Consider the following 13,500-nt stretch of genomic DNA (forward strand, 5'->3'; position numbering starts at 1 on the left):
GGTGCAGATTTATTTATTTATTTTTTGCCAGCTTTAATCTAAGCCTGGCTTTTCACCAAACAGTTGTTCCAGTCAAATTCTCACACCATCTCTCATCCGCTGTAGAAAATATTGAGAACCACAGACCGTAGCTTGACCTGAACGAATTAACTGGAAAATTGCTACTAATAATCGTGTTTTGAACCTTATGAAATAGAATATCTGCATAGTCCTCAAGAGATAGAGAAAGATTCTTGGAAAAGGAAAACAAAGCTTGTCACCCCTGTCTCCTCTCTCTACCCCTCCCCCCTCTTCCTCCTGAACTGAGAACTGAACGAGTTCCTATTTATTCAAAGGTCCAGACTATATTTATTTTTTTTTTTAAATGCTGTGACTTTAAATTATGCCTTGAATAATTGCATGGTTAATTAGCCTGTAAATGGGTTTTGCTCATTACAGAGGTGGCGTATTGGAGCCAGAGGGGACGGTGGAGATCAAATTCCGGAAGAAAGACTTGGTGAAAACGATGAGACGGGTGGACCCTGTGTACATGAGCCTGGCTGAGCGTTTGGGTACATAAAATTTAATTTCTATCCGCGCCCACCTCCCGAAGTTTCATATGGATTAATGCTTGAACCTGTGGAGATCCTTAATAGGCATGGCTGGTTTCGTATTTAAATGCATTCTTTTGATTCATTAATACACTGTAGCTTTTATTTATTTATTATTTTAAATCACTTTTCTCACACTTTAATTTGATTACAGCCAGGAGGTGACAGGCCTTAGGCTCAACTTGAGGAGCTCATTTGTGAGATTGTGATCTGTATGATCTACCGTCATGGTTACCAAATCTAAATTAACAAGCAATTATTTTTTTTTAACTTCCCCAATTAATTTACTTAGCTTCACCTCTTTAGAGCATTCCATGCCTTTAGAGCACTGTTGCCCGAGCCAAATGGTTAGAGGGTGATGCTCCCAGATGTCTGGCAATACAGCTGTTGAATCCTCGTAGATGCGCGAGTGAGTCCCAAAGTGTCACTTGCTGATTCTTCTTTCCCCTTTCATATGGAAGTTTCTGGTCTCCTTCAACTTGACCAAGATCAGGAGCTCCCCTGAAAACTCAGCTAGTGAGTCATTGCGCTACGCAGATCAGGAGGGCCCCAGATTTCTGCTTTGTTGGCACCTCTTCACTAGGACTATACCAAGTGTGCTACAATTAGCCTCTAAAACCCAGGCAATGGAATAGAAAACTGGTCAGCGTTCACAGTAAGGATCATTGTCCTATGCATGTGTGTATTTGTTGTGTTTGGATTGGGTGCTGCCTCCTCTCTCAGTAGGTTAACTGGCTGACAGGTACTGTCGAAGCTCATATGCAAATGATGGATACTCAGAACGAGAGAGGGAAAACAGTGCCATGGAATTGTATTTCAGTAAGGAATCGCTGTTTTAGGGGAGGAGTGGTGAGAAAACGAAAATGAGGAGCTGCCTGTCCAGGACTCATTCCTACCACTTTGTGGCTAATGTAACCAAAGCTGCAATGGTTGTTATTAGGTGAGGATTGCACAATGTTCAATACTTTTCACAATTTGTCTGATAAGGAACCAGTCAATGCCTGCATGCAGCAAGATCTAGACAACATTCAGGCTTGGGCTGATAACTGGCAGGTAACGTTTGTGCCAGGCAATGATCATCTCCAACAAGAGAGAATCTAACCATCACCTCTTGGCATTCAATGGCATTAACCATCAGTGAATCTCCCACCATCAACATTCTAGGGGTTACCATTGATCAGAGCCTTAACTGGAGCAGTCATATAAATACTGCGGCTACAAGAGCCGGCCAGAGGCTGAAAATTCTGTGGCAAGTAACTCACCTGCCAACTCCTCAAAGCCTGTCCACCATCTACACGGCACAAGTCAGGAGTGTGATGGAATACTCTCCACTTGCCTCGATGAGAGCAGTTCCAACAACACTCAAGAAATTCAACACCATTCAGGATAAAGCAACCTACTGGGTCGAGATCCCATCCACCTCCTTATACGTTCCCTCTCTCCAGCGTAGGCACACAGTGACAACATTGCTGCAGCAACTTGCCAAGGCTCCCTCCGCTAGCCCACCTTCCAAACCCTCTACCACCTAGATTTTAAAAGGACAAGGGCAGCAGGTGCGTGGAAACGTCACCTGCAGGTTCCCCTCCAAGCCACACATCATTCTGTCTCAGAACTATATCGCTGTTCCTTCACTGTTGCTGAGTTAAAACCCTGCAACCCCCTCCCAAACAGCACCGGGTGTGCCTACATCAACAGGGACTGCAGAGGTTCAAGCAGGTGGCTCACTCACCACCCGCTTCTCATGGGTGATTAGGGATGGGCAGCAAATGCTGGCTTAATCAGTGATGCCCACATCCTGTGAAAGAATTTTTAAAAAGACTCACTTTAACAGCATGAGCAATTAATATGTTCTATTTTGATGGTTTTTTTGATTGAAGGAGGAATATTAGCTATTCCACCAGGAGAATGCCCTGATTTTCCAAGATGCCACAGAACTTTGAACCTGAACTACCTAATGGGACCCCGTATTAATGTCCCATCTGAAAGATAGCCCCTCTGACAATTTAGCACTCGTTGGGATGAACTGTGGTGGTGACCCGGTCCACTGGTCAGAAAGCCTGTGACAACCATTTCCAGGAGCCCTGATGGAATTAAATGTCAATCAGGCAGTTAACTGCCAGCCATGGGGGCTCCCGCGACTTTAGGGGCAAAGATCTCACCTGACTTATATGGCCCCACCTCTTAGCCACTCCAACTTGCTAGTGGACTATTTTAGTGAGTTGATAGAAAATGCCACTTGAAGCAATGTATTCACATGTGCATTTCTTTGGGAAAGAATGCAAGTGAACCAGTTGGGATGAGTATAAAAAGATAATCATTTTAATTTCTTAAAAAGAAAGTACATGCATCTCTAATAGCTCAAGTTCTGAGATCGCCCATTTTTGAATTCAGAATCTTGTGATGGAGGTAATTTTATAAAATCCTACTCTATTGGAAATCCAACGTGGGATTACATTTAAAAAGATGATAAAGAAGCTCTTCATACAACACAGGAAAACAACCCCCATCAATTCTTCACTGTTTATTTATTTTGAGCACAAACGAAAGGAAAATGCTTGAAAAAATGATAGCTGTCGTTTCAAACCAGAGTTTGAGTTTTAAGTAAGCGAAAGAGCTTGTCACTTTGAACAACTTGCATTGACGAGCCGTAAAAGCATTAGCTGTTGATAAAGACCTCAGTTGGATGAGTCATAATTGCTTTCAACAAAGAATTTGATTGTTAAAAACCTGGCCTAATGGAAGGAGAACAGCTACTGCAGCCCTGCAGAAGCTCTCTCACACAAAGAATTGCATAATTTTGCTTTTATGGCTAATTTAAGATTTTTTCCAAACTCCTGGTTATTCTGGATCACTGACCTTTGATGTTTACCTCACTCCATTTGCTACAAACAAGCAGTTAGACTGAGGTTCCTGCTGACTCCAGCAGAGGTTGTCGGCTCCATTTGTCTTTCTCCATGCAGTTCAGACTTACTGTTTATTAAAGAGAATTTCAGAGCCATTTAACCCCTTGAAAGACTGAGCGAAATGGTGTCTGTTGCGGATCATCTTGCAGACCTCTACACTGGTAACTTGGTGCCAACATGGTGATGATGAGGGATGCACGACATCAGGAGACAAAGGGACAAGAAGTTTAAACCCACTCGGAATCAAAGTGAAAATAATTCACTGGCTCAGAATTTTGAAGCCTGCTGCTCTAGCAAAGTTCAGTTTGGAATTGGTTTGATTTCCCCCACATATCGCGGAAGCAACACCATGAAAAGCAGATTAACTGGTTGTTCATCTCATCTGATGAGGATGGCCTCTTGCGTTCAGATGTTTGCCCACTTGGCAATAGTGGCTACACTCCATTGGATGTGAAACATGTGAAGTTCCAAGTTTTAGTTTGCGACAGCCCCTATATTTCGCAGTGTTATAATGGCACAGAAAGAGGCTGTTGAGCCCATCGAGCCTGTGCTGGCTCTCTGTAGAATAATTCAGTCAGTTCCATTCTCTGTTCTATCCCGTAGCCCTGTGTGTTTATTTCCATCAAATGTCCATCCAATTTCCTTTGAAATCATTGACCATCTCCACTTCCACTACTCAGACAGCGAGTTCCAGGTCATTACCATTTTCTGTGTAAAAAGTTCTTCTTCACATAGTCTGCATCTCTTGCCCAAAACCTTAAATCTATGTCCCCTAGTCCTTGCACCATCAAATAATTGGAACAGCTTTCTTTTGACTACCTTGTCTAAATTTGTTATAATCTTGTACACCTCTGGCAAATTCCCCCCTTAACCTCCTTTAATCCAAGCAGAAAAGCCCCAGCTTCTTGAACCTAACTTTTATAGCTAAATTCCCTCATCCCTGGAACCATTCTGCTAAAACTCCTCTGCACCCTCTCGAGGATCCTCACATCCTTCCTAAAGTGTGGTGATCAGATCTGGATGCAATACTCTAGTTGTGGCCGAACCAGAGCTTTATACAGGTTCAGCATAACTTCCCTACTTTGTGGCAAGATTTGAAGTTAGTTCTCCCTATTTACAAATGGCATTTCCATTCATTCCCTCGAGCAAATCCTGCTTTTCTTTCCAGCACCTTCAATAATTCTCATTTATATTAGGGGGAATTCCATGTCTATCATCCTCTGGCAACCCCACCAGCTCCAACTACTACGAAGGCCTCGAGCCAGAGGTCTTTATGTTGACTGCCAATAAGTTTAATGAAGATAGTTAATTAAAATGGAGTGTTCCAATTGGCTGGCCAGCAGGCATCAATTCTCATGAGTGTTCCATACTCTTTGAAAGCAATTTGAATACTTGAATAGTACTCCATGCATTCTTCAGGGACCACTTTAGTCTGAACTAACTATTAATGACTTTAATACAGGAATGGAGAATCTCAGCTTGGTGATGAAATGCTGGGCTCTTCAGCTTACTGTCTTCTCTGGTATTAGTCCAGAAGTTCTTACAACCATTGGCATTAAAAACCATAGCTGTTGGAAGAGCAGTATTTTGAGTGTGAACATGGTTTGGAGGTCAAGCTAGAATGGAAGCCCCTGCTAACACTTTTTTCTCTATTTGGTTTGTTGGTTGGGCTAGAAGAAAAAGGTAATGCTTTTGTCACCGAGATGGCTATTCACTAAGTTCTTTCATGTTAAATTAACATTGGGCTTTCCATCTGATTATATGTGGCACAAGGTTGAGTTAGCTGAAGTCAGCTGGAGGGACTTTAAAGACACTCTGACCATGAGAGGACAGTCAGCCGATGCTGCCTCTTCTGATTGCTATATTCTAACATCCATGGTTGAATATGCTCCTTGAGTATGAGTGTCCATTTTGGTTAGATACGAGAGAGCAAGTGGCTTCAGGTGGAGAGGGAAACTGACTGAACAAGGAAGAATAAAAATAACATGGAGCTTTAAAAAAAAAATGTTTTTGGATTTAATAAAGTCTTTCTTCTGAGAGTCCCTCAGTGGAGTTTTAAGGCATTGGGGAGCCATTTTAAGGGGACACTGTCTCCAAGGAAAAGTGCATGACAATATTTTTTGGTCTGGGGATAACTGTCATTTTCGTTATCGGAACATCAAGTGTGAGTGAGGTAGTGATGCATTTTAACATCATTATGTTACATTTCCAGATAGAGCATTTGTCAAACACTCCATTCAATTTTAACACTCCACCCTGCTCTCTTGCCCACACGTCTGTCCTTGGCTTGCTGCATTGTTCCAGTGAAGCTCAACGCAAACTGGAGGAACAGCATCTCATCTTCTGACTAGGCATTTTACAGCCTTCCAGACTGAATATTGAGTTCAACAATTTTAGATCTTAAACTCCCTCCTCCATCCCCACCCCCTTTCCGTTTCTTCCCCCTCCTCCTTGTTTTTTCCAATAATTTATATAGAACTTTCTTTTCCCACCTATTTCCATTATTTTTAATGTATTCCACTGATCATTTATCTATACCTTTTATGCCCTTTTAGTCTTATTTCACCCCACCCCCACTAGAGCTACCTTGCTTGTCCTGCTATCCATTCTTAATTAGCACATTCTTTTAGATAATATCACCACCTTCAACACCTCTTTGTTCTTTTGTCTGTGACATCTTTTGGTTATCTCCTTCTATCACTGCTTGCTTGTCCCAACACCACCCCCCTCTCTCTCTCCCTCCACCCCCCACCTTAGACCAGCTTATATTTCACCCCTCTCCTATTTTTACTTAGTTCTGTTGAAGGGTCATGATGACTCGAAGTGTCAACTGTACTCTTCTCCGCCGATGCTGCCAGACCTGCTGAGTTTTTCCAGGTATTTTTTATTTTTTGTTTTGGATTTTCAGCATCCTCAGTGTTTTTGTTTTTATATTTTTAACTCCGTTCAATTAGATCCCTTTAAAATTTGTATCCTGGAGAGTTCTAAAGGCCCTTCAGTGTTTTTTTTTTAATGTTTTGTTCGTTCTGATCTTGGCAGAGCAACCTTTGTGCACCCTCCTCTTTCATTTAAATTAATAACGGGGCACCAGCCCATATAGGTCTTCTGGGCTCCCCTGTGCGACATGGAGGTCAGATCGTGAAAGACTGCAGCCAAGTGGAACTGCAACCCACTTCTTCCCTTGCACAACAAGAGGCATATAATATGATGGCAGGTTTGTAGGCCGGTAATTTTATGGGTCTGTGATGCAGTCAGTTGCCTGCAGGTCAGACTGTTTAGCCAACGGAGATAAGATCATATGCCTCTATACAAGTTTCCCCTTCTTCACTTGGGAGGTGGGGGGTTAGTCATTTTGACTTTAAACAATAGCGTGAAACAGGCGATCGGATCGGCTGCCTGTTAAATATCTTGTTCGATTTTTCATTTCAACTGACTTTACTGGTCCAAAGTCACAAATACCCCCTAGTTGATTTAACCCCTTACTCTTGTTTTGTAACATTTCTCCAGCTCAGTCTTTCTCATTTACCCTTGTTTTGCACACTAACATCTTTTTAAGATACATTCAATTGCTCTTCTTTTCAACTGTTTCTATTTTCTGATTTGTTCTTGCTGGTAGTATTATAATCCATAAGGTCTGGTCAGAAGAATAAAAGTTGATATCAATTTAATAACCCTGTTTAATTGGCTGACATATTGGATGACATGAAAATGTGCAGTTACAGGTCAGATGTTACTTGTGTCATTTTAGTTATTAGAATTATTTCACTATTTATTAGACAAAATTTTAGCAAAACCCTACATATTTGTAAATAAATGTACAAACACATTTTAGCAGAAAAATGGAAAGTGCTGTCGACTTGGCCTTTAACCCTTTGGAAAGCATTCACAGGGGAAATTTAACAGTCTCTGAAGGAGCTAGGATCAATCAATGACTGATTATGTTCTCATTCTGTGCTGGATTGATCTTTTACTGAACTGATGATAACAGGCCTTTGACTGCTTCAAGAGGCAACCTGAGATGGGCTTTGACAGGATTGGTTGTGACAGGGATCAATCTGAATCCTGTTAAGTGGTGTGAAAGGCAAGCACCCCAAAGATCTGAGAAAGCTACTGAGATTCATTGGGATGCACTTGTGATGGTGAATTTGCTCTTTCCAAAGAAACCTTTTTGTTTTTTTTTTTTCTAACTGTAACAGAGAACCAATATCAGAATTCTGCAGGAGAACTGAGAAATCAGCAGATGCAGCCCTTGAACATTTGCAGTTGGTTGGAAACAAGTGAATGATTTCTTTATGTGGTAATGAGGGTGGCAAAAAAGAAAGTGGCAGGGCATATCAATATAGGAATGACAGATTAGAACAGACACCTCATTTAAAACAAAAAATACAGAAAACCATTCCTGTTTAATATGGTACCTTATCAGAATTTGCATCATAATTTTCCGCTATATAAAATTGTACCTGTGAAGTATCTTATGTGTCATAAAAGAAAAACATTGATTGAAAAGACATGCCTGGCATATGAGAGAGAGCCATGTGAGAGACTGTTTCAAAGCACAGCTACCCTAACAGACATCATGATTACTGAGCCAAATCTGCCTACCCATGTTTGAAACTGGTATAAATGTCGAGGTAGCATTGACCATTATCCCGATGAAAACTCGCTCCTTTTGTCAGATGCTTACTGGTATGGAATCAAAATGAGCTGAAAAGGATGGCCTAGTTAGCTATCCGAACTGCCTCTGGGCAACAGAGGATACCAGCATAACACTGGACGTTCACAGGTAAGGGTAGGGTAGGTTAGCGAGATGGACACCTTCGACTTCTGTTCGAAATGGGCACCAAGTCAGAAGAACCTGAGACTTGACCTACTTTGTGTATCCCCTGCCCTGATGCAGATTTCTATTTCTGGAATGATAGGAAATTGACTGGCTCCAGCACTGAACTGGCCGACAGTGCCTGGCTGAGAAGAAGGGCCAGTTGGGGGTGGATCAGTGGGCTTCAGATGAGTCAACAGTGGCCTGTGTGTTTCTTCAGGCAGCACTGAAAATTAAAGTTACTGGGCCACTTCTAATAACCGTCTCCTTAAGGACTGCCGGTTAGGCAGCTAACCAGCTGGCACAAATGGGTCTGATGTATACTTTATCCATTTATACCCGAAAATTGCAATTGGAGTCTGACAACTGGTTTGGGACAAAAGCAAAATGCTGCGGATGCTGGAAATCTGAAACAAAAATAAAAATAGCTGGAAAAACTCAGCAGGTCTGACAGCATCAGCGGAGAGGAATACAGTTAACGTTTCGTGTCTGTATGACTCTCCATCAGAACTAAGGAAAAATAGAAAAGAGGTGAAATATAAGCTGGTTGAGGGGGGGGTGGCACAGTTAGAGCTGGATAGAGGGCTAGTGATAGGTGGAGGCAAAGAAGAAATTTGCGACCCTGATCTGCATATTTAAGTAGCATTCCTCCTGTTTAAGGCAGGAAAACTGCTCACGCGTTTACAGACCTGTCTTAAGATTGCATGAGGCAGACCTTAACCATCAGTAGAGTGCTGACATGCCTAATTTTCCCTCCAGTTCTTAAATTTCCAATTGCTGACTGCTCACTTATCTGATAAACATCACTCCAAAGAGTTTGGTAGAGTTCAAGGTGAGCATGAACATAAAACGTGCTTCTCTTAGTATCTAACAAAAGAGTTGATCCTTTTGAAATTTGGGTGCTAACTAATACCTGTACACAGTAGGGAGCATCTTGATAGCACACCCCCTCCATCTTGTTACATTTTACACCTGTACCCACCACTGTCCTATATTCAACCATTTCTTCCCCACCCCTGACAACTTTTAAGCCTGCATTGAATCCAATATTCTTCATCCAACTTGTAAAGCATTTTGTGACCTTTTTTCCTGTCTGCAGAGCAATATAGAAACCTTAAGTGGTTTTTAAAGCAAATTCATAACACTCATTCCTGATATGTAATGCTAACCAGTACGAGCTAAACAATAGCAAAGCCTCCTGAGCCACCAGAGCCTTTGCAGAATACAGCCTTGCATAAATGGTGAAATTGGTCTTTGATAATAGGCGCAAAAAAAATTGTATTGAATTGGCAGCTCATTCACATCCCGTTCCATTCTCTTCTGCATTGAAGTCTATCAGAAACTTGGCATGATTTAAGCAAGCTGATGATTTGCTAATGTTCCTTTTGTGGTGTTGCTGAAGACCAATTTCACCCCGTTGCATTTCGTTGTACAGATTCTTCCATTATTAGTGTTTCATTCCTTTTCTTCATGAATATAACCACATAATATTTTGTTATTTCTATTGTTTGTCTTCATTATCATTTTATGTTATTACTGTACCACTTGTAGGGACATTATATTTGGATGACTTTCCCTAGTACTGTAGGTCATTTTGAGTTTGCATTTGACTCATTGGTGCAATTAGCTTCCCCTTTCCCAGAAAGTATTTTTCCTCACTCTGATATCTATGCAAAAATTCATAACGTATTTGGGAAAGAAACAGAAAACCCGTTGCAGACTATTAAGCAATGTTATCCAATGCCTTTACCAGATCCTCATTATTTTTAGAAGACACAATGGCAATATATGATTTGTTATTGTATTTATATTGTGCCCTTAATGTAATAAAAGCTCTCAAGGCACTTGGCAGAAGTGTTATTGAGCAAAATTTGATACTGAGCTACATAAGGAAATATTAGGACAGATGACCAAAAACTTGATCAAAGAGTTAGGTTTTATACAGTGTCTTAGAGTAAGAAAGAATTAAGGGGAGGTTTAGGGAAGAAATTCTTGAACCTGGTCTTAGCAGCTGAAGGCATGGCCACCAATGGCAAAGCTGTTAAAATTGGAGTGATCATGAGGCCTGACAGAGAGGAGTGCAGCTTTCTCGGTGGATTGTAGGGCTGGAAGAGATTACAGAGATAGAAAATGGCAAGGCCATGGCATTGCTTAACCAGGAGCCATTCTAGGTCAGCCAGCATAGGGGTGATGGCTGAATGGGACTTGGTGCAAGTAAGGACTTGGGCAGAAGAGAGTATTAGATTTGTGAAAAAAACTTACTTAAAAGTATCAAAACAAATGATTAATAGCAGCCATATATTTGAATAGTAATCCTTGAGCATTGCCATTTCCTCATGCAGAAAAATATACTGGAACCACTCTGATAAACTAAGATTTTTCTTATACAGCGGTTCATTTTCTTTTTCACACCATCTACAGAAGCTATCTAGCTTGATTGATCCTTTTAAGAGGTTCCGACAAACTCCATTTCTAAGGCAACATATAGATTCTCTTCAAAGACTCCAGATAGATTCTCTCAATTTAAAACAAATAGGCTGGTTACATACTTCAGTTGGGACCAAGCAGAATTTAAGTAACTACCTGTGAAGTTCAAAAGAACTGCCAATCAAACATATTGAAATAATCATAGAGTGATTGTATTTAAATTGTATGTCACTTCATACTCCGATTAGCAGGTTCCTGCCCATAAGACTTCATATCTCTGGTTAACTGCTCAGATGGTGAAGCAGTCCATGCCTTCTTGCAACAAGACCTGGACAACATTCAAGCTCTGGTTGATAACTGGCACATTGCTTGGCACTTGTACAGTGCAAATGACCACCTCCAAAAATAGAGAATTTAGCCATTTTCCCTTGATATGCACCACCCTTACTATCGTTGAATTCCCCATGATCAACGTCCCAGGGGTTACCATTGGCCAAAGACTTAACATAGAAACTAGGAGCAGGAGAAGGCCATTTGCCCTTCGAGCCTGCTCCGCCATTCATTATGATCATGGCTGATCATCCAACTCAATAACCTGCTCCCGCTTTCTCCCCATACCTTTTGACCCCTTTCGCCCCAAGAGCTATATCTAACTCCTTCTTGAAAGCATACAATGTTTTGGTCTCAACTACTTTCTGGGGTAACGAATTCCACAGGCTCACCACTCTGGGTGAAGAAATTTTTCCTCATCTCAGTCCCAAATGGTCTACTGCATCTCCTCAGACTGTGACCCCTGGTTCTGGACTCCCCACCATTGGGAACATCCTTCCTGCATCTACCCTGTCTAGTCCTGTTAGAATTTTATATGTTTCTATGAGATCTCCCCCCCACCCCCCTCATTCTTCTGAACTCCAGTGAATATAATCCTAATCGACTCAATATGTCAGTCTCGCCATCCCAGGAATCAGCCGGGTAAACCTTCGCTGCACTCCCTCTATAGCAAATACATCCTTCCTCAGATAAGGAGACCAAAACTGCACACTATTCCAGGTGTGGTCTCACCAAGGCCCTGTACAATTGCAGCAAGACATCCCTGTTCTTGTACTGGAATCCTCTGGCTATGAAGGCCAGCATACCATTTGCTGCCTTTACCGCCTGCTGCACCTTCAACGACTGGTGTACAAAGACACCCAAGTCTCGTTGCACATTCCCCTTTCTCAATTTAAAGCCATTCAGATAATCTGCCTTCCTGTTTTCGCTGCCAAAATGGATAACCTCACATTTATCCACATTATATTGCATCTGCCATGCATTTGCCCACTCACTCAACTTGTCCAAATCACACTGAAGCATCTCTGCATCCGCCTCAGCTCACCCACCCACCCTAACTGGACCAGCCACATAAATACTGTGGCTAAAGAGCAGGTCAGAGGCTGGGAATTATGTTATGGATAACTGTTCTCCTGACTCCCCAAGGCACAAGTCAGGAGTGCGCTGAAATACTCCCCATTTGTCTGGTTGACTTGTCCATCCAGGACAAAACAACGTGCTTGGTTGGCACCCGATCCACCATCATAAACGTTTACTTGCTCCAGCACCAGTACACAGCAGTGTACCATCTACAAAATGAATTGCAGCAACTCACCAAGGCTTCTTCAACAGCATCTTCCAAACCTATGACAACTACATCCTAGAAGAACAAGGGCAGCCGGTGCTTGGGAACACCACCACCTCCATATTCTTCTCCAAGTCCCATACTATTTTTACTTGAGAATATGGCATCGTTCCTTGAGTGCCACTGGATCAAAATCCTGGAACACTCTTCCTAACAGCACAGTGGGTGTGCCTACTCCACAGGGACAGTAATGGCTCAAGGTGGTGGCTCATCACCAGCTTCTCCAAGCCAATTAGGGATGGGCAATAAATGCTTGCCTTGCCAGCAATGCCCGCCTCCCATGAATGATTAGAAAATTAAAACATGAGGTATTTTTTCATTGTAAGCCCTAAGTAGCCAGGAGCACTCAGTGAATGGTACAAATTCAAATGTCTTGTTATAGCTGATTAGACAGTCTGTTGAACCAGTTGATGATCGGCAAATGAAATAACGTGCATTTGGGTATAACCTGTTACATTTTTATGTTGTTCCAAAGTGCCTCACAGCCAATTAATTACTTTTGAAGTTTGGTCATTGTTGTAACGTAGGGGCACCTGGCAGTTAATTTGTTCACAGCAAACTCTCGCAAGTAACAATGATAAATATTTTAGGACTGTTGCTTGAGAATAACCAGCTCAAAGTTCTTTTTCAAATCGTGCCATGGAAATTTTGACATCCACCTGAATAGACAGACAGGGCCTTAGTTTAATGTTTTATCTGATGGTCTTCAATCTTGATTGTCCGCTAAAGTTTCTAGAGTTGGGCTAGAATCAACAGCCTTCTAACTCAGAGACGAGGGTGCTACCTCTGAGTTAACACTGAAATTTCTCTCTCTCTCTCTCTCTCTTTCTCTTCATTGCTTTCATATTGGTGGAGCACCCCAAAGTAAACATGCTGGGTTTACTGGGCAGAATTGGTTTGAAAAAAATTGCCACATTCTCCTAGTGTTGGCCCGCTGCAGTTGGAGCGAGCTTAATCTGGGGTTGTTGATACCTGCACAATACTTGAACATTGCAATGCCAGCACTCAACTAACCTCAATATAAAGAGCTTTTCCCCCTGTTGGATATTAGCTTCCTTTGCCTTCATGTACTAAGATACAATTTCTGTT

General features: G+C 41.8%; 1 protein-coding gene across 2 annotated transcripts in view; it reads left to right on the forward strand.

Annotated features, from left to right (window-relative positions):
- Positions 1–13,500, forward strand: part of acaca (acetyl-CoA carboxylase alpha) — a 303,263-nt gene that overhangs the window by 256,657 nt on the left and 33,106 nt on the right. For both annotated transcript variants that reach the window (XM_041197029.1, XM_041197030.1), the window contains one exon: positions 439–551. In XM_041197029.1, the coding sequence (XP_041052963.1) occupies positions 439–551 (113 nt within the window). The remainder of the gene's footprint in view (positions 1–438; positions 552–13,500) is intronic.

This window comes from Carcharodon carcharias, chromosome 10 (assembly GCF_017639515.1).
Source record: "Carcharodon carcharias isolate sCarCar2 chromosome 10, sCarCar2.pri, whole genome shotgun sequence".
NCBI lineage: Eukaryota > Metazoa > Chordata > Chondrichthyes > Lamniformes > Lamnidae > Carcharodon > Carcharodon carcharias.